The 27,930-nt window shown below is 38.1% G+C and overlaps 1 protein-coding gene across 5 annotated transcripts in view; it reads left to right on the top strand.

Annotated features, from left to right (window-relative positions):
* The window catches only part of LOC121389870 (kinesin-like protein KIF20B), an 81,919-nt gene that overhangs the window by 24,139 nt on the left and 29,850 nt on the right, over positions 1 to 27,930 (top strand). For 4 of the 5 annotated variants that reach the window (XM_041521525.1, XM_041521526.1, XM_041521528.1 and 1 more), the window contains exons 15-22: positions 1,752 to 1,817; positions 2,522 to 2,566; positions 5,517 to 5,642; positions 7,152 to 7,662; positions 19,478 to 22,487; positions 24,222 to 24,441; positions 26,511 to 26,663; positions 27,724 to 27,886. In XM_041521525.1, coding sequence (XP_041377459.1) covers positions 1,752 to 1,817; positions 2,522 to 2,566; positions 5,517 to 5,642; positions 7,152 to 7,662; positions 19,478 to 22,487; positions 24,222 to 24,441; positions 26,511 to 26,663; positions 27,724 to 27,886 — 4,294 coding nt within the window. The remainder of the gene's footprint in view (positions 1 to 1,751; positions 1,818 to 2,521; positions 2,567 to 5,516; positions 5,643 to 7,151; positions 7,663 to 19,477; positions 22,488 to 24,221; positions 24,442 to 26,510; positions 26,664 to 27,723; positions 27,887 to 27,930) is intronic. The other variant, XM_041521529.1, reaches the window with a different exon arrangement.

Here is a 27,930-nt window from a genome sequence, read left to right on the forward strand (position 1 = left end):
TAGAAACCCTGTCTGGCATGGCAATAGTAGTTATTTAATAGCCCAACACTGAATATCACTAGCCATGGGAGTTGGGCTACCATAATCTAGAAACCCTGTCTGGCATGGCAATAGTAGTTATTTAATAGCCCAACACTGAATATCACTAGCCATGGGAGTTGGGCTACCATAATCTAGAAACCCTGTCTGGCATGGCAATAGTAGTTATTTAATAGCCCAACACTGAATATCACTAGCCATGGGAGTTGGGCTACCATAATCTAGAAACCCTGTCTGGCATGGCAATAGTAGTTATTTAATAGCCCAACACTAAATATCACTAGCCATGGGAGTTGGGCTACCATAATCTAGAAACCCTGAGTCTAATCAGCAGGGGGGCAGGACATAGCACAGTGGTAAAGAACAGTCTAGGATTTGATTCCCATTGGTGGACCCATTGAGCTATTTCTCGTTCTAGCCAGTGCACAATGACTGGTATGTCAAAGGCCTTGGTATCATTGAGCTATTTCTCGTTCTAGCCAGTGCACAATGACTGGTATGTCAAAGGCCTTGGTATCATTGAGCTATTTCTCGTTCTAGCCAGTGCACAATGACTGGTATGTCAAAGGCCTTGGTATCATTGAGCTATTTCTCGTTCTAGCCAGTGCACAATGACTGGTATGTCAAAGGCCTTGGTATCATTGAGCTATTTCTCGTTCTAGCCAGTGCACAATGACTGGTATGTCAAAGGCCTTGGTATCATTGAGCTATTTCTCGTTCTAGCCAGTGCACAATGACTGGTATGTCAAAGGCCTTGGTATCATTGAGCTATTTCTCGTTCTAGCCAGTGCACAATGACTGGTATGTCAAAGGCCTTGGTATCATTGAGCTATTTCTCGTTCTAGCCAGTGCACAATGACTGGTATGTCAAAGGCCTTGGTATCATTGAGCTATTTCTCATTCTAGCCAGTGCACAATGACTGGTATGTCAAAGGCCTTGGTATCATTGGGCTATTTCTCGTTTCAGCCAGTGCACCACCAGTGGTATGTCAAAGGCTGTGGTATGTGTTATCCTATCTGTGGGATGGTGCATATAAAAGATCTGCTACTAATGGAAAAATGTAGCAGGTTTCCTCTCTGAGACTACATGTCAAAATTACCAAATGTTTGACATCCAATAGCTGATGATTAATAAATAAATGTGCTCTAGTGGGTTGTTAAACAAAACAAACTTTAACTTTTTAATCAGCAACATCTGCTAAAAATAATATTGATTAATTTTTAGTGGCATTTTAGCTCATTTTTGCACCAAAGTCACAAGCTTAATTCATTTTAAGTGGATAGAAGTTGAACAAACAAGGCTGAAGTTACAAAACCTGGGTGTTTGTTTTTAATACACATGTTCATGCATTGTAAATATATGTAGACAAAAACAGGCTTTGTAAGTTCGACCCATTGTTTTTAATAACTAGCAAAATTTCCTCTTAACTTTTTTTTTTTGTAGCAGACTGACAAAATAAACAAATTTTTAGTGTAAAATATGTTTGAATTTCAAGATAATTTTGTTCAGTGTTACATTGTGATTCTAAAGCCTTAAGTAATAGTAGTTTTCCTGCATAATAAGCCATATTAATAAAATTTTGTGATAAAGTTCTGGTTTTTATATGTTATTTCAGAGTTGCAAACTGACTCAAATGAAACATGCTGAACTGCATCATACACACATTGTTTATTATTTATGTTTTTAACCCTTTTTTTTCTTTGTTTTTAAGCATGTGACCTCTGATTCGGCCATAGATAGTGACCTGGTGAAAGAACTTAAAGAGCAGCTAAACAAGGTGAGAGACTTAATACATTTATATAGGATATTAAACATGCTTCCATTTCGTATCATTTTCAATTATTTCACAAAGGGAAAAACCATGATACGAAATAGTAGCAATTTTAATATCCTATTTATTATCGATAATCGATTTAAATTTTTATCACTGAACTTGTTTGACTAATGTACAGTATTGTTGTAATGCGCCAATTATACGGCATTATCATATGATGTCAAAGTTTAAGTCCCACTTGACAACACTTTTATATGAACTATATTTAAATTTTTAACCATATGGGTGATAAAATTTATATCCTACACAACAGACTTTCCATCAGTTAATGAGCATTAATATCAGTTTTAAGAAATTATTGGGTCAATCTTCAGTTTTTCCTATTCCAAACAATGCTCCGTGCTTATCGAATGTCTTTGAGTGACTATTGTCCTGTTTTGAAATACCTTTATAAAAGGTTTATTGCTTCTAGTCAATAATTGTTGATTATGTGCTGACAAAGAAATTGTTTTGTTGGACAGATAATAGTTTTTTAGACATGTATTTGAAAGTTAGATTGAATGCATGTTTAACACATTTTTTCTGTATGGACTAGTGATGAATATGACTGCATCAGGCGGAGTTAATATACTCTTTGACTCTGCTTGTGTGTGATATAAGTGATCCACTCATATCGGTGTTATTCAGACCTTTGTTATTTCTTGCAGGCACTGGAGGAGAACAGTGTGATCAATAACACTCTTCTGGAGCAGGTTTGTCAACTTCCACTTTCAAGAACACATTACTTCTGAATATGGCTTGATTCGGAAATGTCTAGCTTAATAAGTGATCTCGTTTAACCACTTACAAACCTTATTTTAAGAAAACAGTAGGGTTTTTTTTGTCTATGGAACTGTAGAGATGAAAAATGATGATGTAAATAACTAGCCATTGCTAATGTTTTCAGAAAATAATTGTGGATAAAAGCTGTCCACTTCATTAGTTTTTGTCCACTTGATTAGTTTTTCTTTTTACTGTTTTGAATAAATTTGTTGTCATGTACAATCTTTATGAAAATGCACTATATACCTTGATATAATTCTTTTGATGGACTCTGTCATTGTTTTTATCCGTCCCAACCCGAGCTTCATTGCTTTTTGGGTAGGAGTATTCTATCTTGCAGAATGGCAGTGAGCGCTCTCTCACTCTCACTCTCACTCTCTCACACACCTCTCTTATGAGTCTTATGATAAAAGACTGGACTCTCATGTTTTATGTGTTTAGGAATCTAAGATAAAGGAATTGACTGTATCATGTTTTATGTTTAAGAGTCTTAAAGGAAACATGACACGAGACCATATTATAGCTCATTTTAAAAGAAAAATGATATAAAAATAATATACAAATAACTTTATAACAATAAAATACGTGTAGTTAACTTAAAATGAAGAAATTACGCTAATCAGTATCAAAGTACGATTTATGCATATTTCTTCGTGAGCGTTCGGAAAAAAAGGGAAGTGACGTCAGAGCCGCTGTACTCTTCCATTGTTGTTAACTGTTTATATATGGAGTAAGGGGCTTACGATCTTTTCAGTCCAACAGTGCCGTACTGCGCGGCCTTTGGGTGTAAAAATAAACAGTTTAAACGATCGGGATTGTCTTTTTATGGTTTTCCAAAGGATTGTATCCGAAGAAAGACGCGTGTATTTTATCGCAAAAGAAAAGATTGGACACCAACACCGCATAGTACTTTGGTGTCAGCCTATTTACAGCCCGGAGCCCGAACGTTACCCGGAGACAAAAACAGTACTCGGTTGCGAATGCCGAGGTGTACATTGTACATATTTGGCACAAAGATACACCTCAGCATGATGTATTTATATATGTTAAAACAAAAAATGTAGAATGTTTTATTTATTTATTTTTTTGCAAAAAAAAGAAGATTTTTCATGTTAGGGCTGTAGGCCTACATAACAAAATCTGTATTCACCGTCCGAAGAAGGAAACGTCAACAAGTAATTAAATATGGCATATACAAACATGGGATTTGGCATGAGGATACATCTCAGTACGATGTATTTAAATATGTTTTTAAAAAAACATGTAGAAAACAATAATAATTTTAAATAAGTTTTTAATCTCGGGCGGAATACGTCACAAAAACGTTCCTCATCGCCCGAAGCCCCAAAGCAACACGAAGTTCAATACAAAATAAAACACTACTGTCGGTGTCGAAATAACTATTATGTTTATCCACGGGCTGACTTGAGAATCGGAGTGTTGTTTTAGTTAATTGGTCCTTTCTTTCCGTGGCCTGCACATGTGATTCCTGATTGGCAGGTGTATATTGCAGGGTATCGACCAGGTAAGTGATTACCACGGTCTAGACATACGTACAAAATACGTGCCAGTTTTTTTAAGATCACAGGGTATTGTGGCGTAACCTATCGCGACTATAGTACACTGTTATGGACATTATCAGCCGCCCTGCTTCATTACTGTAAATAATGCTGTAAAACCCTTGATTAAGTAGACTTTCCCATCTAAAATTACAAAACTGACCAATTACGTAGTACCAAAGAAAAGAAAATTATCACTTGGGTATCGTGAGTGGTCGTTTTTACTCTAACGCACCCTACCAATAGGCCTAATAATATGCTACTTTTTTATGAGAGAAAAATACTATAACCCCATTTCGTTCTATTGATGCAAATAGAAATATATTTAGTTTAAAAGTTGATTATACTCTCAAGTCATTTATGTTGTTTTACAAGCCAGGTTAATGAAAGTGAAGCGCCTTGTCGTAAATTAGAGCGTTTTGTTTACACTGTGCATACAGATTTCATTATGTACAGCCCGAACATAAAAAATGCGATATTTTCTTTAAAAAAAACCCACCAAAAAATGTTTGTCCTACATTTATATTTTTTACATATTTAAATACATCATATCGAGGTGTATCTTTATGCTAAATATGAACAGTATACACCTCGGCATTAGCATCCGAGTTTTGGTTTTGTCTCCGGGTTACTTTCGGGCTCCGGGCTGTAAATTGGTCGACCGGTCTGGTCTGGCACCACCAGTTTTTCTCCACCCTCCGACTCGCTATCCGTTTTTTCATCAGTATCACTGTTGTAAGTAAATGTGTGTCTTTCTTCATTTACTAACAGCTCATATTGATACGGCAAAACGTTTTGCGAACGAACACTCATTGTTTTGGTAAGCTGTGCAAGTCTTAGATTCTTTATGAGTGGTACGGACTAATGCTTTTAAGTGTAAGGCTTCAGATCAAGCGACGCGTCTCTGACGTCACGGACCTCGTGATTGCCCTGCTCATTAAAGATCGGCAATTTCCGCTAAGAGCTCGTATCTGGGGTTCTTTTATGGAGATATTTTAAGTAATTAATTTTTTATAAATTTTTTTTTTAGGTGATTCAATTTATAATTAATTGTACATGGTTGGTGCCAAATATGGTTTACGTGACATGTTTCCTTTAAGATAAAGACTGGATTCAGTGTTGTGTTGTATTTAGAAGTCTAAGATGAAGGACTTGACTCAGTGTTATGTTGTCTATTTAATTTAGGAACCTAAGATAAAAGACTTGACTCGGTGTCATGTTTTATGTTTAGGAGTCTAGGATAAAGGACTTGACTCATGTGTTATGTATTTAGGGATCTAAGATAAAGGATTTGACTCACTGTCATGTTTTATGTGTTCAGGAATCTAAGATAAAGGACTTGACGGAGATGCTGGAGGAGGCGGCGGAGACGTTTGAGGAGAAGGAGGAGGAGATAGCCAAACTGAAGGCCGCCAGTCAGGACGATGAGGAAAGACTGCAGCAACAGGTCGGGAGGTTTCTTATACCTTAGGACTGTTCCAAAAGTTATCATAGTGGGTGGTGGGGGGGGGGGGAGGAGAGATATTTAAAAAAAAAAAAAATTTATGTGTGCTCATGTAAAACAGTTCATGTGTACCATATAAAACTGTAAAGTTTGTAAATGTTTTAAATTTATTACTCAATGTGGACAATCCATTATTGTGCAAATGATCTCATAGTATTTACAAATAATATCTATGGTTTATTTTATTATGCTCCAAAGCATGTTTGTATAAAGGCGAAGATGTGAAAAACCCATCACACATTAAAAAAATATAATACATTGCCTGCTACCTTAACCAATGTCTGATAAGGCTTTGCTTAAAATCAAGGTTCGCACACGCTTGAAAAGGCCCTAAATTTGAAGGGTTGCCCTAAAAAGTCTCTATTTTGATGATCTAGCGCTAAATAGCCCTATATTTTACGGGTAAGTTCACAAAAGACCCTAAATTTGGCCATATAAGCCCTAAAATCGTTAGACATTTTTCTTCTTCCGGAAACATTAAATAAATTTGCCAAAAATACATCGATATCTACTTTCATTTGTTGATCTCTGTGCTCGCTCGAATGTTGGTGTGTAAACAATGTCAAAATGATATCAACGATTCATTCGTAAAACATAATCAATGTTCGTAGAAGGATTCATTTGTAACTTTCGGAGAGTGCTTGATTGGTGATTCTAAAACGAAACACGTTTCTAAAATACCAATCAAAAGTCTTAATCCCGGTGCAAACTAAATAAAACGGAATATTCTAAAATTATCTGAACTGAATCAGACATTTATGCCTATGTGGATTCTACGTATTTATGTTTATGAAAATGTGTAGGACAGTTCTCTGTCGATTCCGACGGACCGCTTAAACACTCCCATTATTTTGTCAAGTTTGAAGGTCATTGCAAATGGCGGACAGCAAAGTTTTAGTCCCTAAATTTTACTTACATTGACCCTAAAAAGTCCCTAAATAGCCCCTAAATTTAGGTTTGAAATTTCTGTATAAACCATGAAAATGTACTCCTTAGGTCTGGGGACAAGATGTAGCTCAGTGGACACTGGTAGAAAAAAAAGAAAGAAGTGCTTTATTTAACGACACACTCAACACATTTTATTTACTGTTATATGACATCAGACATATGGTTAAGGACCACACAGATATTAAGAGAGGAAACCCGCTGTCGCCACTTCATGGGCTACTCTCTTTGATTAGCAGAAAGGGATCTTTTATATGCACCATCCCACAGACAGGGTAGTACATACCATGGCCTTTGATATACCAGTTGTGGTTCACTGGCTGGAAAGAGAAATAGCCCAATGGGTCCACCGACGGGGATTGATTCCACACCGATAGCGCATTGAGCGAGCGCTGAAGCACTGGGCTACGTCCCGCTCCAACTCAGTGTTGTCAGTCAGCGATATTATTCCTTTGCACTTTGTATTTAGTACCATGTTATTTAATGTAGCTGTTTTATTGTTTTCAGGCGGACGCCCTGCGTGAATTGCGCACTGGTTTGGCAAACAGCAACGAGGCCCTGGAAGAGAGCAAGACTCGCCTTGGTAACAAGAACGAGAGACTGGCCCAGCTCGAGAACCAAGTGCTGGTCAAACAAGGTACATCTGGCTGCACCAACCCGGGGCCGGCTCTCAAGTGCGTGCACACGCCGGCCAGCCGGCACACCGATATCTCACACTTAGATGTCCTGCCAGCCTCTCCCACCCCACACTCTAAACACCTCCTGCCGGAATACTACGTTAAGCGGACGGAGCAAAATAGGGTTCTTAGGGTAGTGGTAACCCCGTTGCAAATGTTTGCCAAACACACTAAGACCAGTCTGATGAGAATGAGGAGTCCGCTGAAAAGGGGGGATACGGTTAAGGATTGCAAGCGCAAGCTAGACAACGGGAAGGAAAACTCCCCCTTCACGCAAAAAACGTGTCGGCTTGGCGACACTGGCAAAGAAGAGGAGGAGAAAGGTGGCAAAAAGTCTAAAGGTATCAGAAAGAGACTGAGTATATCTAGGTTGAGGCGCAAGTCGGGTGCGAAAAAACGAGAATATAATCTTAGACATAGGGAGTGAGGCAGAGGTTTGCATGTACAGGTCAAATGTGATTGTAAATTTGTAAATACGTATAATCTGAATATGTGCACATGCATAACCACACAAGGCTTTGGAAATCATAATGTTTAGGTTTTCTTAGAACATCACTTTCCCAGTTCAGACTTGCATGTTCGTGCATATATACGTATATTATACATAGCTAAAGATGCAGTCATATTTACCACATCCATATTTTAATGTTTTTAGAACATCACTTTCCCAGTTCAGACTTGCATGTTCGTGCATATATACGTATATTATACATAGCTAAAGATGCAGTCATATTTACCACATCCATATTTTAATGTTTTTTAAATAAAAATGAAAATGAAAATGAAAATGAAAATGAAAATGAAAATGAAAAAAATAAATAAAATAAAGACTAGGAATAGAAGTGATATTTCCGAGGTCTTAGTTAGGCTTTTTGACATTCTGGCCGTATATAACATGTCACATCATATATGGACTAAGACGGGAAATGGTACTGAACCCCTCTGCGATATTCATCTTTAAGACTCATTATAGTGCTTTTACCAGCAGTTTGTTTAGTAATTTTAAAGAAAACTTAAGTCTTTCATCTACATGCTGGCAGTGCCAGTTAATTGGTAGAGATGAATTGATAATGGCATTCTGAAGACTAACATTTGACATTAATTACCATGACATTCACTTTTATTGAATAATAAATATTCTTGCTGCATCCATCAATCCATCCATCCATCCATGTCTTATCTTCAGGATATCATGATCAGTTGTATTGGGTGATGAACTTGGGATGATGAGAGCATTTGGATGTCGATTCAAATTATGTGTATCTGAGAAAACAAACTGCTGTGATATTAGAATGTTTAGTTGACGTATTTTGTTTCCATATTGTGATAACCATTCTCTAGTACCAGTTTCCAGATATGCAGGTTGGGTACTTTGTTCGAAGATGTGCTTTACAGAAATGATGTAAAATAATTTGGTTTATATTTATTATTATTATAATTGTTATTTTAATTTTAATCATGACATTAATAATTAAATTCTTCCAAACTACAATTCAGAATTCAGCCATAATGTTCTTACAAAGCAGACATATGCTGCATCCATCCATCCATCCATCCATCCATCCATCCATCCATCCATCCATGTCTCATCTTCAGGATATCATGATAATTGTCAATTAGTTGTTGATGAGCAGGGCAATTAGCCAGGTGTAAATGTTCATTCTGTTATTATATTTTATAATAGCCAGCCTGTGAGAAAGATGTGGATGAAGTTAGCATATTTTGTATTGTAGTACCTGACACCCTAAATGACATCCAAAACCGTGATTTGAGATGAATACTAAAAACAAAATTCACAACATATCTTTTTTACATTTATATAAGTCCCAAGAAAAATGGCAACTGAAGATAAAACAAGGATTTATTTATTTGTTTTTATAATATATAACGTGTATAAAACATCAATCATACCATTTGTATTAATTATACACCTTTTTTTTCATTCAGAAATTTACCTTTTTTTTTGTTGCGAGAATGCAAGCTATTTCTTTGGGTACCATTTTTTGTGTCATGTGCATTTAAAGTTTTTTCAAAATTAGTTTTTGACTTCTGTCTGGCATAGAACCATTGTAACTAATTTTTTTGTGATATCATGGGTTTGTAAATATTGTATAATAAATAATAAACTGTAAATTAATTATACTTATTTGTTTTTATTGTAGTCTTTCAGATGGAAGAGTATAACAAGAGACGACCACTCTTGCATACTAATGGTTGTCCTTTTGTTTCCGTTGCAGGTATATGTTTTCCTGCTGGTGACTTTAGTAAATTACTTTCCCTGCACCCATATTTATAAAACATAGTATTAATTGATTTTTAAAAAGTTAGCTTCAAGCTAGAATTTATGTAAAGATGCAGGTTTTATAAACATGGGGCTAGCTTTTAAAGTGAAACATCTCCAAGGTGAACTACAATAAGAAAAGATTTGTTGTTTTAAGATGAAACAAAGAGTTGGAAATCTTTCAAAATCCCTAAAAGTCGTTCATTTTAGAGATATTTCAAGGCATTTTTATTTTCGCTTCTGCGTTTACTTTTGCTAAAGTCACCAGTGAGGTAACATACTTGGCAAGGGAGACAACTGTGACAGCCATCATCTGGGAGATGAACGTGTTTAAAATCAAAGTACTGCAGCATTTTCACAGCAAAAATTCTATTTTTTTTACCTTTTAGGATATGGATGGGAGGGGAAGTGATATTTCTAAACAAATATTAAAATGTATTAGTTTAAGAAATAGTTGATTAATTCGATGTATTACATTGCTCATTTTTGAATATGTTTTGTAAAGTGCTGCAGTACCTAGGTTTTATTGTTGGTTTATAAGTTTTATGAAGTAATGGTCACACATACAAACACTGTGTTTTATCATTTTCTCATTGGTTTACACAAATATTGATCTTGAACAGACTGAAATGTCCTCATTTTTTTTTTTTCAACGTGCATATGAACTAGATGTTACAGTAGAGAGCAGTGACTTTAATTTCACTCATAGTAGATTTGGAAGAAATGGGTCTTAAAGAGACTGTCCTGAGTTTGCTATTTTAACATGTTCCCGACTAGTAGAGCTTTTTGTCTCACTTTTAAAAGTAAAAAAGTGAGATATAGGCATTATTTTTCCAAGGGCAGCAGTGATCAACTTTTGCATTAAAACCAGCCTCTTTGGTGTAGTGGTTATGCCATCGGACTTGAGGCTGGTAAGTACTGGCAAAGTGTATACATCTGGTGTACATTATCTGCCAATATTTAACATTTGAAATATGTCTACATACAGCAAAATAACCCTTTAATCACATGTGTATTTGCTGCAAATGTCACTTTTTAACAATTGCTATAGGCAGACTCAAAATTGCAGTCAGCTTTACCATTGAAATTTCTTTTAAAAATTGCTGTGGAAAGCAAATTCTTAAGTTGAAGCCCTGTTTTGTACGTTCTAAAAATACATATTAGGAAATAAATAAAAGATTAAGTTACTACAAACATCAAGATGATCATTTAAACAGATTGAATTTAAAGAAGTACATTTATTTGTAATTTTAGTAGTTAAAAAGGCCTTATTAGTCAGAAACATCTTTCAGTGAGAGTCTCTTTGAACCTCAATGCCAGAATCCAAGTCAAAAATGCCTATATTGAGATTCATTTCCTATATTTCACTCAATTGCTTTGCCAAAATGCCGATGAATACAATATGTTACTGAAATATATTTGCAGTGAAAGGCAGCCAGCCTGTCAGAAATTCAGAAGATGCTTTGAATGTGGGAGATCTGTATCAAGTGCCAGTCAAGATCCTGCTCACCTGATGAGGTGAGGAGGATGTATTACTGATACAAGATGCACCAACTTTCAAAGTATCCTGGATATTGGCATGGACTGCTGGCAAGCCTTGGTATATATTTGTTGAGGTAGTAGATGGTATGTTGTGTACATACATACCATTAGTAATGTAAACGTCTTTAGAAATCCTTGTAAAAAGCCTATAATCATGATAATCGATCCAAATTTTCCTATAAAACTTCCATATTTGACCTGAAAATTTGTATAAAACTGCTATATTTTGGTATGCAAATTCCTATATTTCCTATATTTTAATATATACAAGTGGCTGGGAGGTGTGAGAGTGTCAACATGAACTTTGTCACGGCATTTATTAGGGATACCGACAGTAGTCTCCTGTCACTGATGGTCAGTTCTAGGATTTTACCCAGAATCCAGAGTTTAATACTGTAGGACCAAAACTGACAAAAGGGTCTATTAAAAAATCCAAAGTGATGTTATCTACCATGTGGTAGTGCTGGTAAATTATACAACTAGTCTGATAATTATTCCCTTTGGCTCAGTGTTAAACTATTGACCTTAAGGCTGCTAGGTACCGGGTTCATACCCCGGTACTGGCTCGTACTGAGAACGAGTTTAACAGTTCAGTAGGAAGGTGTAAGACCACCACACCCTTTTCATATTCACCGACAGACAGCTAAGATGTGGTGTGCCAGGACAGCATGCTTGAACCTTAATTGGATTATAAACCCGGCAAAATGAATTCTTCCATTTCAATGGCTGACAACGATATATATATATATATACACTGTCCCAACCTTTTTGGTACAACCAACTGGTGGAGTTTATTAACATTATTGTTTAAAGTAAATTCTCTGATTGTGTTTTTCCCTGTCCCAACCAGTGCACCACAACTGGTATATCAAGAGTTGTGGTATGTGCGGTCCTGATGGAAAGTACATGTAAAAGATCCCTTACTCCCTTGGGAAAAAATGTAGAGGGCTTCCTCTAAGACTTCATGCCAAAAAGCTTGAGGTGCTTGCATCGCAGGATCGAACCACCTCAGTGGATCCATTCAGCTAATTGGGTTTTTTCTCGTTCCAACTCTGGCACCACAACTGGACAAAGGTCGTGGTATGTGCTTTCCTGTCTGTGGGAAAGTGCATATAAAAGATCCCTTTCTGCATTAGAAATAATGCAGCTGGTTTCCTTTGATGACTACGAGTCATAATTACCAAATGTTTGGCATCCAATAGCCGATGATTAATTAATCAATGTGCTCTGGTGGTGTTGTTGAACAAAAAAAAAATTTCATGGCAGAAATGACTAAATGAAGCCGATGATTAATACATCAGTTTGCTACAGTGGTGTCACTAAACAAAACAAACTTTAACTTTGAGGTAATGCAAGGTTCAGCTGAATAATATGACTTCTATCAAATGCTATTGGTATTTCACAAGGTAGTATTGTTTGGGTTTTTCTTCTTTTTGAAAGCCATTTAGTAGTCACATAATCCAGTCTATGAACGTTAGTTATGTTGTACAGTAGTTCGTAAAGCACAATGCCCTACAAACACATGATATTAATCTATGATGCAGTTGAAATATTTTCTTGTAAATGGTGGCAAATATTACTTTACAATTCTGTAATTTGCTGTTAGCATGTTTTGAAAAGCCAGATACACTGACAATGGATGGATGGATAGATGTCTTGTTACTGGTCCAGTGTTTTATAAGTCTAGACAAATCTCTTAATGACATTACACGCATACAATTTGTTTTTGTCATGGCTTTACAGTAGTTTTGAGTCAAGACTTTAAAAGTTAATAACAATGGTACTCTACAAGATAATGCATTGACTCCCCCAGTTGAAAATCAAATTAATGGGGTCCTCCGGTTACTGTCATTTTCTGTTTTTCCGATTTTTGCTTATTATTTTACCAGTGGCAGCAGGTAAGGTAAATTTGCAGCATACACATACAATGGATATATAATTAACATTTATTAATCTTCGCGTATACATAAATTAATGGTGAAAAAAAAGAGAAGCACTGGAACACATTGATTTATCGATCATCGGTTATTGGTTCATGGTCAGTGTGAATAACAATATAAATGTGAGCTATATGATAATGTTATGGCTAGCTCGCCTTAAAAAAAAATAAATATAAAATTGTAAGCAGATAAATCCACTACCGGTAAGTTATCTAGGAAACCTCAACAACTGCAGAAACCTAGGTGGTTTTTTTTTTTTTTTTTTTTTTTTTAAATATTAATCATTACATGAAATTATTTTGCCAAATAAAAACCAAACCAAATATCTATTGTAAGTGAATTTTTTTTTTTTCAATGGTCACTGTCAGTATATAAAAAGTAATATAGTACTAGAACACTCGCTTGACGTACAGTGGGTAGTTGAATAATACAGTAATACAGTCTTCACCAGGATGGGTGAACGATTACTCCCGCTTCCACAACACTCCCTGGAGAATTTTAGGACTGCTGCAAATTGATCGCCTTGCAATGATAAACACTTAAAAAAAAGAAGGAATGTAGGAAATAACAACCAATTAAAGAAGTATCAAGAGGTATCACTGTATATGAATAGATGCATGATAATAATGAAGGAATTGGGAAGAAATGACAACCAACAGTTCATGTTGGCAGCAGATTGTATGGCTGCAAACGACCTTGAAACAAGATGGGGATGACGTGAAAATTGAACGTTCATGTCTTTTGATCAATACTGGGTAATACCCCCACGATTTATCAAACATTTATTTATTCAATGTGGCATGCTATATATCAATCTCCCAATGATGATGATTTGAAGAAGTCTATCCCATTCCTCTTGCAGCACTTAGCCAAGTTCAATTAAAGTAGCCGGCAGCCGTTGCCGTTGCCATACATGTCTCCTGATCATGTCCCAGACATGCTCTATGGGGGAAAGATCAGGGTTCATTGCTGGCCATGGCATTCTGGTAACGTTTTGCTGCTGATAGGCCCGAGCATTGTCAACAATCGGTGCCAGTATGTTATCCTGGTAGTACTGACCAGTGACCCTCCCTTGAACAAGATGGGGTGGTGTTCTGTCAGTCATAGTGATGCCACCCGACATCATAACTGAACCACCACCAAATCTATCATGGGGCCAGAGTGAAACTAGACTTGTCAGAAAACATTACACGAAACCATCGACGATTCCCCCAGTTTTTATGCTGTGTACACCATTGGTGCCTGTTTACCATGTGGCGATGCGTTAACAACACGTGGTTGCCAAGCATGCTGATGAGATGTGATCAGATGATTTCTGATCGTCTGACTTGTCACTCGGATCCCAGTAGCTTGGTTTAACTGTAGCGATTTAAGTCGCTGTTTGAGCTGAATTTTGCAGTAGTAATCACTCAAACTGATTTATCGACCGCTCTGTGTAGTGTCAAAATCGCGAATGACTCCCTATTGCGTGTTGCACGTGCACATTTTCGTCTGTGTTTGGTGTTAGGTTGTGCAGTCGTGAACGTTCTTTTCTAGACAGTCATTTTTGAAAGCTGATCCCTGTTCCAGTCATTGGTAATGACATTTGCCGTTTAAATTCCCCAACTTTTTTTGAAGAGTATCTTTTTAATGAATTTCATTTGAAACTTCCTGTGACAGCTTGTCTGGCATCATCTTAGGAGAGTGATCTGTGACATGACTGCCACTCCCTAGCCTGTGAATACATCCTTCCTACTAATTAGAAAGACTCATTTCATTTCAACTTATTTTCGTGCTTATATCTAATTAAGGTTCAAGCACACTGTTCTGGGCACACACCTCAGCTATCTGGGCTGTCTGTCCAGGACAGTGGGTCAGTTGTTAGTTGGTTAGTGGTTAGTGAAAAAGAAGAGGGTGCAGTGGCCTTACACCTACCCAATGAGTCCTTAAGAACTCGCTTTGTGTTGGAGCCGGTACGGGGCTACAAACCCTGTACCTACCAGCCTGTAGTCCGATGGCTTAACCACTGCGCCACCGAGGCCTGTATTAATTAGGAGGACTGCCACTCTAATGACTGTTTGAACAAACGCAAACTGCTCAAGGTAGCTCAGTGGATGTTTAAACACTTGGGCTTTAGATTGCATCAAAGTCGAGGCGATAAAATAAATATTGACAACTCTACAGCAGCTATTAATGACAGTACGACCTTCCTGCACTCAGAAAAAACAAAATTGCCTGTTATGCCCAAATTAGTACACACAAGTTGGTGATTATTATCGTTCAGTGACGATCCAGTGGGCGATGATTAATACATCAACGTGCTCTAGTGGTGGTGTTAAACAAAAAACAAACTTTCCTTTAGTAATTAGGCAGCCACGTTAAAACAAGTCTTAATGTAGGCTTTCAGCCTATTGACCAGACAGCCCCCTAATAACAGTAATACTGTTTACGAAGTAGGTGAATAATTCCATAGGAATATTAATTTTCTCCACAGATACATGTTTCAGGGCTGGGATTTAGCTTAGTTGGTAGCTTATGTTCGAGTAGGCAGCTTGAGTAGATGTCAGTGATTTGGATGCGAATGCAATAGGTTTATCCTGTATCAGTGCGGCACCTAGACCCTTCATTGATGTGTCTACTTCCAAGATGAGAGGTTTATCCATGTCGTAGTAGGCCAGACAGGATTCATCGTTGACTAGCGATTTCAGTCGTTCGAAGCAGGTTTGGTGATTTATGTCCCATATGAACAGTGACTCGTTCTTCAGTAGATCTCTTAGCGGAGCTGGAATTTGGTATGTATGCACCTAGGCATGTCATAAGACCCAAGAATCTCTGTAGATCTTCTTTGTTTTCAGGTGTGGGCATCATGCGGATGTCAACCCTGAGTGAGTGCTCCGCAAGGCTCAATGGGTAGGTTTAAACCACTTGCACCGACCAGTGATCCATAACTGGTTCAACAAAGGCCATGGTTTGTGCTATCCTGCCTGTGGGAAGCGCAAATAAAAGATCCCTTGCTGCCAATCGGAAGGAGTAGTCCATGAAGTGGCGACAGCAGGTTTCCTCTCAAAATCTGTGTGGTCCTTAACCATATGTCTGACGCCATATAACCGTAAATAAAATGTGTTGAGTGCATCGTTAAATAAAACATTTCTTTCTTTCTTTCTTTCATGCGGATGTCTTGTATTTTGAGTGGATCAGGTACAATGCCTTTGTCTGTGTAAAGATTTCCGAAGAATGGAATTGACTGTTTCTTGATAATGCATTTACTCAAGTTGAACACTAGACCTCCCTCCTTTGCGTGTAGCATCAGTCTTGTCAAGTTTTGGTCATGCTTTTCCTCTTGTTTTCCCAATGACACACACATCGTCAGTGATTCCAACAACACCTGGTAGACCTTCCAGAATTTCTGTCATCTGCTGCTGGAAGATATCTTGACTTACAGTTAATCCAAATGGGAGTCTCATCCAACAATATCTTCCGAATGGTGTGTGGAATGTTGTTAACAACTGGCTGTCGTCATCCAGATGTACCGACTAACATCCAGCTTTTGCATCAAGTTTGGAGGAGAACTTTGCCTGTGCACAAGTTGGGTTTAGTTCTTCAAGTGTTGGAACTTTGGTTGGACAACGTTTGAGAGCTTGATTGAGTCGATATGGGTCGATACAGATTCTCGAAGAGCCGTCTGCTTTCTTGACATATGTCAGGGATGGACACCAATCTGTGTGTTCAGTCACTGGTCGAATAACTCCACACTTATTAATTTTCTCTAATTCTTCTTTGATTTTTTCCTTGAGATGAATACTGTATTTTTTTGGTGGATCGCAGTACGGTTCAGCATCTGGTTTGAGAATAAGCTTGGCTTTTGTCTTGAAATTTCCAATAGAATCAAACTGTGTTGGAAAATTGTGTTGGAAAATGTTTCTTTACACCATCCACTGAGTGATAGGATGTCACATTAACTTCATCACAGTTGATTGTGACTAGTTTCAATGCTTTGCATGTTGGAAGACCAACTATGGCGGAATCTGGTACATCAACATCATAGAATAGTGCATCTATGAAGTTGGATTGTTGAAATTGTATTCACAAGGTTATACTTCCCACACAATGGATAGTTTGGCCATTGTATGCTGATAGTGTAATGTTGTTCACTGGTTTCAGTACCTCATTGAACGGTTTTTCGCCAAACATTTGACAGCATGTTCGAATTGGAAGTGTATTTCCTGATGCTCCAGTGTCAATTTTTAAATTCAAGTTGTGAATATCTTTAATGTTAGGAACTTGGACTTTTAGTTCGGTGTGTGCACTGTCTCACATAGTTTTGTCAGTAAGAGTCCATGCACTGATTGGAAACCATTATGCCATGATAACTGAATGTAGCTTCCTCTTGGTCGTTTGTCTCAATTTCATTAATTTGTTGGCGATGGCGATTTCCAGACTGTTGTCTACTGTGTTCATTTCGGTGACGGCTATAAGATCGACCGTGTCTTTGGTTATGTTCATTTCGTGATTTAGTTTTATCATGGTTAGCTTTCCTACACATACTTTCCCAGTGGCTTTTCACACCACAATACCTACACTCATCAAAGTAAGCTGGGCACGTTTTTTGTTTATTTTTTAACCCACAGTTTGGACATGGTTTGAGATTTCTAACCTTTACTGTATGAATGTCAGATTCTACAGTTGTTGAACCTGTTAAACCTTTTATTTGAATGTGGCTTGCACTGATAGCCTCGTATCGTCTGGCTTCCTCTAGTGCAAGATGAAGCTCATACCCTCATGGTTTCACAAGAAGGTCATGCTGAAATGATTCAAATGGTGTACTGGCAATTAACAATTCCAGTATTCTTTCCTGGAGTTCATGTTTTTCAAATTCACACTTCAAAGCCAGGGTTTTGCATCATGTAACAAAATGTCGGCTTCCGATAATGCCGATGCATTCAGTCGACATAGTCCCTTGTTTCTGATGTGTCTTTTGATTTTTAGGGCTATTTTTTCGGGATTTGTGATTTCATCATCGCCACAATCGAGTTAAATAGACTGAAAGTTTTAGCAATATCAGGTTGTGTCCAGTTCATCGCACATGGTTTGCGAGTGCAACAAAATTTAGTTGGTACGAATTGTTCGATTTGAGTTCAGTTCGGAGTGTTTATGCTTGTTCTTTATTATCCACACGGTTCAACATAACCGAGTTAATAATAATCATACGAAGCACACGTGTAATAGAAAGTATGATGACGTAATTGTGGGAAGCGACGTCATAACATGACGTTGTTTTCTCCAGTCCTAGTTCAGACTTTGCATTTTGCATTCGTCGTCTCCTTGATATGGTTGAAACATTTTGAGACGGTCCTTGTTATTCATAAATAATTAAAAAAAATAATATGAATAATAAAGAAATTATTACACTCGTGTGTGTGTCATACTGATGTTATGAAACTTGTGTCAGGATTCATGTATTACCCTCGCTTTCGCTCGGGCAATACAAGAATCCCAACACTTGTTTCGTAAAATCAGTACGACACACAAGCTTGTATAATAATCTCTATGTAGTACCTACTGTTTGAATAGTTCACTTTTACCTGTTGCTTCCACCATGTTATGTTATTGTTAACATAAAACATATACTACAGAATGCTTGAAACATCAGTAGATACCTTTACTCGCCTCATGGTGGTGTCCGAACAATGTCAAGGATGAGATGGTTGTATATAAAGTCAGGAATCAAAAATATTAATCATTTAGCTGAACAGGATTAGAGACATATTATAACAGTTTTAATGTAATCTTTTAAATTAGATGAATTAAAGTATATCCCATTTTAGCCTAATCTTTTAGATGAACTAAACAAGCCACAGTGTATCAAGTTTTAACCTAATCTTTCAGATGAACTAAACAAGCCACAGTGTATCAAGTTTTAACTTATACTTTCAGATGAACTAAACAAGCCACAGTGTATCAAGTTTTAACTTATACTTTCAGATGAACTAAACAAGCCACAGTGTATCAAGTTTTAACTTATACTTTCAGATGAACTAAACAAGCCACAGTGTATCAAGTTTTAATGTATACTTTCAGATGAACTAAACAAGCCATAGTGTATCAAGTTTTAACCTAACCTTTCAGATGAACTAAACAAGCCACAGTGTATCAAGTTTTAATGTATACTTTCAGATGAACTAAACAAGCCATAGTGTATCAAGTTTTAACCTAACCTTTCAGATGAACTAAACAAGCCACAGTGTATCAAGTTTTAACGTATACTTTCAGATGAACTAAACAAGCCACAGTGTATCAAGTTTTAACCTAACCTTTCAGATGAACTAAACAAGCCACAGTGTATCAAGTTTTAATGTATACTTTCAGATGAACTAAACAAGCCATAGTGTATCAAGTTTTAACCTAATCTTTCAGATGAGGTAGATGAACTGCAGAGACAGCTGGATCATCTGGAGCATGACAATGTTGCCAGGAAGTCGCTGGAGCTTGACGGCTTTATTGAGAAGAAAGAGCGACGAATTGGGGAGCTGGACAAGATCATCGCTTCCAAGGACCTGGAGCTGGAAGAGGTGAAGCTGAAGCTGAAGAAGGAGGAAGAAGAGTCGGCGAAGCGTGACCAAGCTCTTATCCATGGCTACACGGCTGAAATCAACTCGCACAAGTCGCAGCTGGTCACGCTCAAAAGTAAAATGGTCGGGCTCGAGAACAAGCTTCGTAAGGAAGAGAGCATCAGGGAGGATTTGAACAAACAGATCCGTGCTCTCAAGGCCGAGCTTGATAAGACCGGTTTGGCATCTGCCGTGCACGAGCACTCGACGCAAATCTCCAAATCCACTCTGAATGATCTTGAGAAGCGATTGGAGGCAGAGTGTACCAGTCACTGCGAGACGAGGACGGAGTTGTCGGAGATGAGCAAGGTCAGTTCAGAGAGGCTGGAAGAGTTGACAGTGATGACACAGAAACATCAGGAGCTAGAAACGCGGGTCAAAGAGCTAGGAAGCAGTCTTTCTTCTAAAAATGAAAAGCTGGTCGAAGCCGACTTCAAACTGGAAGAACTGAAGGCAAAACTTGAATATTTTGAAGAGGAGAACAAGATCTTGAAGTCGGAGATGGAAAATCTGATGAAGCAGGTCGTTGAGAAGCAAAACCAGTTAGACAGTGATAAAGAAGACTTCGAGAGAACCATGTCCAAGTTGAAATCAGAACTGACTGAAAAGGATTCAAAAATTGAACAGATGGAAAAGAGAGTGGAAGAGCTTGTTGTGGTGAACACAGAGCTTCGAGGAATGATCAGCCAAACCACGGATGTTCTGAACAGTAAGGATGCCGACATGAAGGACCAGCACCAGAAGCTACTTGCACAGCACCAAGATCTTGAGGGTCAGTTTAAGGACAAAAGTGACAAGTTGCATCGGACTGAATTGGAAGTGCACGAACTGAAATCGAGTCTGACATCAAAACAGATGGAATGTGAGTCACTGTCCATGAAGCTGCTGGTGGTGAAAGAGAAACTGTCCTCCGAGGAAGCGGAAATCCATAACAGATTTACTCAACAGCTAAAAGAGATGGATGATCAATTTAAAGCCACCATCAAAGACCTGCAGGACAAGCTGATCTCAAAAGAGAAAGAATTCAGTCAGCAGATGACTCTGAAAGAAAAGGAAGTGAAGGAGATCGAGTTAAAACTCGTCACTAGAGAAGAGGAACTCCACAATGCTTTCAATCAGCAGCAGAATCAACTCGGCAACCTTCTGACTCAGAAGAATAAGGAGTTTGACGAAAAACTGGCCGACTATGACAGAATTGTTAAGGATCTTGAAGGGATAAAACAGGAGACGGCGAATATTGAAAAGAAGTGGCTAGCTGCTTCACAAGAAGTCAAACACATGCAGACATTGTTGGAGGAAGATAAATTTGAACGTGTTGCCGTTAAATCAGAGTTGGAGAACAAGGTAAAGCAGTGTGAAGACTTGGAAGTGGAGTTGTCGAAGGCCAACCATGTTATTGAGGCACTGAAGACAAAGGAGATTTCTTTTGATGGCCAGATCGGCGAGATGAAGTCCAGGCTTGAGGAGAAAACGTCTGAGAATTCTGACTTGGCCCGCAAGTGTTGCGAGCTGAAGGTTGAGCTTCAACAGTTGCAGACGGATCTTGTCAAGCAGGAACAAGATCTTTCCCAGAAGAGTCAGACGTCTATTTCTAGCAAAGAAAAGCAGTGTATGGATCTGGAAGACAGCAGAAAGCAGCTTCAAGACGAACTGGCAGAAAAGAAGGCTACCATCGAGAAGATCGTCAAGGAAAAGGAAAAGCACGTAGACATGTTCAGGGAGAGCGAAAAACTACTGCAGACGTTTAAGGACAAGATGGAGAGTGTCCAGGAATCCTTGCTCAAGTCGAAGGATGATTCTGAACGAAGGATTCTCCGTTTGCAGGATGAACTGTCTTCAAAGGAACGCGAGTTGGAGAATGTCCACCAGACTCTGAACACGATGAAGAGCAAGTTAAGTGATGGAGATGCCCACGTGCAGCAGCTGAACAGTGCAGTCTTAGAGATCGCAGAACTCCGGTCGGCACTGCACATGGAGGAGACCCTGCACAACAAGTACAAACAGGAGACGACAACTCTGGAGGAAAAACTCGAACACGAAGTGAATGAAAGTGAAGCTAGACGCATTAAACTGGAGACACTTTTGAATGAGAAAACACTGCTTCTCGATGAGCTGACGACGTCGAAAGAACAGTTTACGGCGTTGAAAGAACAGTTTACAAGTGCTGAGAATGAGTGGAGAGAAATGGAGAGAAAGTTGAATGAAGAAAACAAAATACTTAGGCAAAGGCTGAATGACGACCGCGAACATATTCAGCAAAAGATGAGTGATGAATGTCGCGTTCTTCAGCAGAGACTGAATGACGAACGCGAGGTGCTGGAGAACATGAGGAATGAGATCGGTCGACTGAAAACCGACTTCGTCTCCATGAAGGAAGACAAGATGAAGGCTGTGTCCTCGCTACAGATGGAGCTGGACAGAGTGAATGAAGATCTTCTGTTGGCAAAGCAGACGTCAGACTCATACAGATCTGATCTGGAGAGACTGAAAGACACGGAGAAGTCACAGTGTAGTTCGGTTTCATCCGGTGCTCAAGAGGGTCGGTTATCGGAGCTTACATCCGAGCTGGAGATTGAGAAAAAGCGAAACGCTGAACTAGAGCGGATGGTGGAGTCGTACCGCTGTGAGGAGGTGGACATGCTGCCCGGCAGTAGTCGGAGACTGCGTAAAGAGAAGATCGAGATCGAGTTGAAGCTGATGAATGTGCAGCATGAGCTTGAACTTCTGAAGTCCAAACTTGAAAGTCGAACAGCGAGTGAGAAGAAATCTGGTCTGTGCAGTTCGTCATCGGCCAGTGAGAAACAGCTACAGGAAAGGTGAGGATTTATTACAGAAATGTTTTGTTAATATTTGTTAGAGTGTCTTATAGGTCTGTTAGCCTCATTGCAATTTAAAAATTGCTGTATATATATACCATAGTTCCATGATTCCTAACTGAGTGTTTGACAGCACACATTGTTAACTACAATTTATTGGGCTTTCATTTTTTGTTGTTGTGCAAGACCCAGTAGCCGAGTAGTTAACGTTGCTGAATGTCTAATGCCATGTGAATTAGTGCAGTAGTGGGACCGGGACGTAGCCCAGTGGTAAAGTGCTCGCTTGATGCGCGGTCGATTTAGGATCGATCCCCATCAGTGGCCCCATTGGGCTATTTCTCGTTCCAGCCAGTGCTTCACAACTGGTGTAACAAAGGCTGTGGTATGTACTATCCTGTCTGTGGGATGGTGCATACAAAAGATCCATTGCTGTTAAACGAAAAGAGTAGCCCATGAAGTAGTGTGTGGATTTCCTCTCTCTATATCTGTGTGGTCCTTAACCACATGTCTGACGCCATATAATCGTAAATAAAATGTGCTGAGTGCGTCGTTAAATAAAACATTTTCTTCTGGTGCAGTAGGTTTGAATCCTGCCAATTGATACTTTGTGTTTTTAAATATTATATACTTTGTAGGATGAACTCATCGTGTAGTTTATAATAAAAGTAAGTCGTTGCAGTCTACTTTTTTGTTTGACAAAATATTGACAGTAATTTGTTTTAAAATGTGTAAATTTAATTAAGAAGCCTGGTTACTTATCAAGTTTTTAGCTACTGCATTACAATAATAGCTGGCCATTGACCTCTGTGAAGTCAGATAACCACCTTTCATGGACCACCCCCCCCCCCTCCATACTCCTGAAAAAAAAAGAAAAAACAGCATCAGCCCCCTTAATAACCCCCCCCCCCCAAAAAAAAACCCCACCCAAACCCAACAACCCCAAAAAACAAACAAAAACAACCTCACTCAAAGCTAAGTAAATTAACAAAGAATGAAGGGATAAAGCAAGACAGATATGTATAATAAATGTTTAATAAATGTATAATAAATGCTAGTCAGGCCATCCTTAAATTTTTCTTTATTTTTGTAACCCAGCACACAATCTGAGTAGTGGGTTGGTCGGTAGACAGTTTATATTGTAATTTAAAGAAAAAGACGAAGAACTCATAACTGGGACCATAAATGGACACGGCCCAGTAAGTTGTATAACTTGTGCCTAATCCATTTGTTCTTTAAAAAGCAATAAAATCTGTTTCAATCAATAAATGAATCACTGTCACTTAGGCAGGGTTTATGCAGGGCTTCTAGATTATGGTCGCCCGACTCCCATGGCTAGTGATATTCAGTGTTGGGCTACTAAATAACTACTATTGCCATGCCCGACAGCTAGTGAATTTTTTGGTCAAATGTTGCAGTTAAGTCTATTTTTGTAAATATGAATATCCTGCCCACACCCCAACCCCCCAATGTTAGTGTTTTAAAGCTCTATATCCCTCTTTAAGTAACATATTTGATTATTACTAGTATTTAGTAAAATTGTATTAACTTTAAGTAAAGTAGGGCTAGTGACTTTTTAATCGTGGCTAGTAAATTTCTGAAATCACTGATCCCATGGCTAGTGGATTTTATAAAAATTCTAGAAGCCCTAGTTTATGTTTGTTAAATCACCAAATATGAATTTAAGTTGAATTAGGCACATATATACTGTACAATGTGTGTATGTTCTACTTACAGATTAGCAGAACTGGAGCATCGGCTTGCAGCGAAGCAGAGTGAAGTTAACAGCCAATGTGAGGAGCTGGCAGCCAGTCGGAAAAGAGTGCTCTCCCTTGAGGAGGAAGTACAATCAGTGAGAGCAAGTGCCAAGGACAGGGAATTGTCTGAGATCTCCAGACCGACCACACCGAGTGCGCTTTCCTCGTCAGATTCCTTGATCAATGATGAACTACAGAAGGTAAGAATTCTCATAGTAAAGAAATCTTTCTCGGTGTTCTTCAACTGTTTTATTAACTTGCAGACCCTAGTTTGAAGGTTGGTTACGAACTACAAATCTACAAACCTGTAACACATGTGGATAAAGTTGTAGTAGAGTGAAACAAGAGTCTGTGAGGGGAAATGTCCTCCAAAATAGACTAAAGCTTCTTGTCTCCATAACTGTTACTTCTCAGGGCTACGTACGTTTTTAGAATTATAAAAAAAATGCTCTTTGTGGTGTTCCAAACACCAGGCCTGGTGCTTATAAAACTTTTATAGAGTCTAGACTCGAGACTCTAATAGAGTCTGAAACACCAATGTCATGACAACGCAATACAAATTGTATGCATGTGACGTACAGAAATGGATAATCTAAACCATAAAATACAAGTAACGTCTAATTTCAATTAGCAAAAATGGTTCCAATTTAGTAAAAAACTAGGGTCTATGACTTTAAATATTTGTTTTATGAATATTGAGGGTGACGAGTAGAGACTATTTAGGTTTTTTTATGTTTGTTTTAAATGAATAGTGTTTGTTTTTGCATACATTTTATATAAGTGATGTTAAGCTATATAATTTGTAAACATTTTCAGAATATTATTATTTTTGTTGTTGAAAATAATCACTTTACAGAGGAGTGTTTAATTTCTCCTCTAACTTTAATAACCGGGAGCCATTTAAGATATTACCTTTTTGAGCATTGATATTTAATCCTTTTGTAAAAACCAGCCAGTGCAGTACGACTGGTACATCAAAGGCCGTGTCACTGCGACACACATCATAGCCCCCAATGGTTGTACAATAGCAATGTGCTAAGATAACTATGAAAATACAGGCCCTGGTTCAGGGCTACCTCTGAGTGTGTAGAAGAAAATTTTGCCAAATTATCCATTAGACTTCAAAAATTACAGAAAAACCTTGTCATTTTCTCTCAAAATATAAATTATTGCATGAAATTATTTCGCCAAATTAAAATAAAGTTGTCAGTTGTTTGTTAAATTTGCAATTGGTGAATTTGTCGAGTGCCAGAGCTAGCCCTGTTGGTTGTCAGTCTTGGGTGTCAAAAATTCCAAAGTGGATCTATTTGTCCGATACATGTATGGTTAACAAACATTTACTCCACATGTTTCTATGAATGACTGTACTGATGTTTGGTTGTCCCGGGCTCGGAATAGGTAGTAAAATATGGCCTGCTGGTATGTTTTTAAAATAGCAGATCGACAGAAATATGTCCTGTTAAGAACAAAATATGGCCTGCTGGAAGTAAGACAGCTTACGGGTTGAGGGGAGGGTTTGGGACAGCGTGTGATAAAATTAGGACCCTAAGATGTATTTTAGAGCATTATGAAATTAAAATTTAAAGCGACATTCCTGAGTTTGCAGCATCGTAAGATGTTTCTGACTAAATAAATATTTCTACGATTAAACTTACATATTAAATATATTTTTTTGTTTCGAATATCAGTGTCTGTATATTCAATGTGTTTCTGATCATTTTAATATTTGTAAGAAGCCGAAACTGGATTTTGTCTTCAAATAATTTTGTACGTGCCAAAAAAAAAAATTTTAGGAAATAAAATGAAAGTTTAATCTAGTCCAAATATTAGAACGATCAGAAACACGTTTAATATACAGCCACTAATATTACTGTAATTACAATCGTTAAAAAGTCTCTGTTCGTCGATAACATCTTAAAAATTGCAGCAAACTCAGGAATGTACCTTTAACAGAATCACAAGCTAAATAATAGATGAGATAATTGTATATCTCTTTCTTTAAAAAATTACCTGCGATATTTTGGTAGTTTTTTTAGCAGGTGAAATTCTATGTAAAAATGGACTGCTTTTTGCAAGCTACTATTTCGAGCCCCGTTGGTCTGAGGGTTTTTTTTGTGGCTAATTCAGAAAGCTCTCTTAGGCTCAGTTAGACAACAAAGCATCCTCTTTGCAAGTCTTTTGGCATTGCACTGTGAGATCGCAAAGTTACGAGAGTTTAGTGAATTAGGCCCTTGAGTTCTAACTGTGTATTATGTATGTGTGTTGACAGAGTCAGAACCGCGAGAGTAAGCTAAGCCAGCAGCTGAAGCAGGCGAGCGGCAAGTTGATGGAGAACATGGATAAAATCACCGAGCTCGAAGAAAGTCTGTCTGCGAAGGAGCTGACCATTCTAGAGTTGAACGACAGACTCAAAACTCTGCTGGTAACGTGAACTTGTCTTCATCGCACCAACCTAAAAACATGTTCAGGGCTTTGTTTTTAATGGGACTCAAAGAATCTGATTTTCATTAATATTTCTTTAAGCCCAAAATCCAATTAGATTCATATAACCTCAGTCTAACTCTTGACCAAAGTGTCACCATTACCAAATGTCTCCAAGTGTTAACATTACCATGTTTCACATTTCTCCAAGTGTCACCATTACCACATGTTTCACATTTCTCCAAGTGTCACCATTACCATGTTTCACATTTCTACAAGTGTCACCATTACCATGTTTCACATTTCTACAAGTGTCACCATTACCACATGTTTCACATTTCTACAAGTGTCACCATTACCACATGTCTCCAAGTGTCACTATTACCACATGTTTCACATTTCTCCAAGTGTCACCATTACCACATGTTTCACATTTCTCCAAGTGTCACCATTACCATGTTTCACATTTCTACAAGTGTCACCATTACCACATGTCTCCAAGTGTTACTATTACCACGTTTCACATTTCTCCAAGTGTCATCATTACCACATGTTTCACATTTCTCCAAGTGTCACCATTTACCACATGTTTCACATTTCTCCAAGTGTCACCATTACCACATGTTTCACATTTCTCCAAGTGTCACCATTACCATGTTTCACATTTCTCCAAGTGTCACCATTACCATGTTTCACATTCCTCCAAGTGTCACATTACCAGCATTCCTCCAAGGGTTTACCACATTTCTCCAAGTTACACACATTAGCAAATGTTTCACGTTTCTCAATACAAGCTGTTAAATATACAGTGAAATCTGTCTAAACCGGACCCTGAACAAACCAGAATCCTGTGAAATGAACCACGTTTCATGGTCCCAAATGTCCTAAATTCTAAAATGCGATCATCTAATTCTAAAATGCAACAGTGGGTTTCCTCTCTCAATATCTGTGTGGTCTTTAACCATATGTCTGATGCCATATAACCGTAAATAAAATGTGTTGAGTGCGTCGTTACATAAACCATTTCCTTCCTTCCTGTGGTTTACTTGTCATTTTAATAGGCTGAGAAAGAGTCAGCATCACGTGAACTGGATGAAGAGATGAGGGGGCTACAAGAGGAACTTAAACGTAAGAGTGAAAGGTTAGAGGTGAAGAGTTCAAAGGTCAAGGATCTCGAACGCACGCTCGAGTCGGAGAGGGAGAGATTTGAACTTGCCTTGAAAGGTTTGTAACAACTTTTATATTTACACAAAATCTTAATAGAATTT

This window comes from Gigantopelta aegis, chromosome 15 (genome assembly GCF_016097555.1).
Source record: "Gigantopelta aegis isolate Gae_Host chromosome 15, Gae_host_genome, whole genome shotgun sequence".
Lineage (NCBI taxonomy): Eukaryota > Metazoa > Mollusca > Gastropoda > Neomphalida > Peltospiridae > Gigantopelta > Gigantopelta aegis.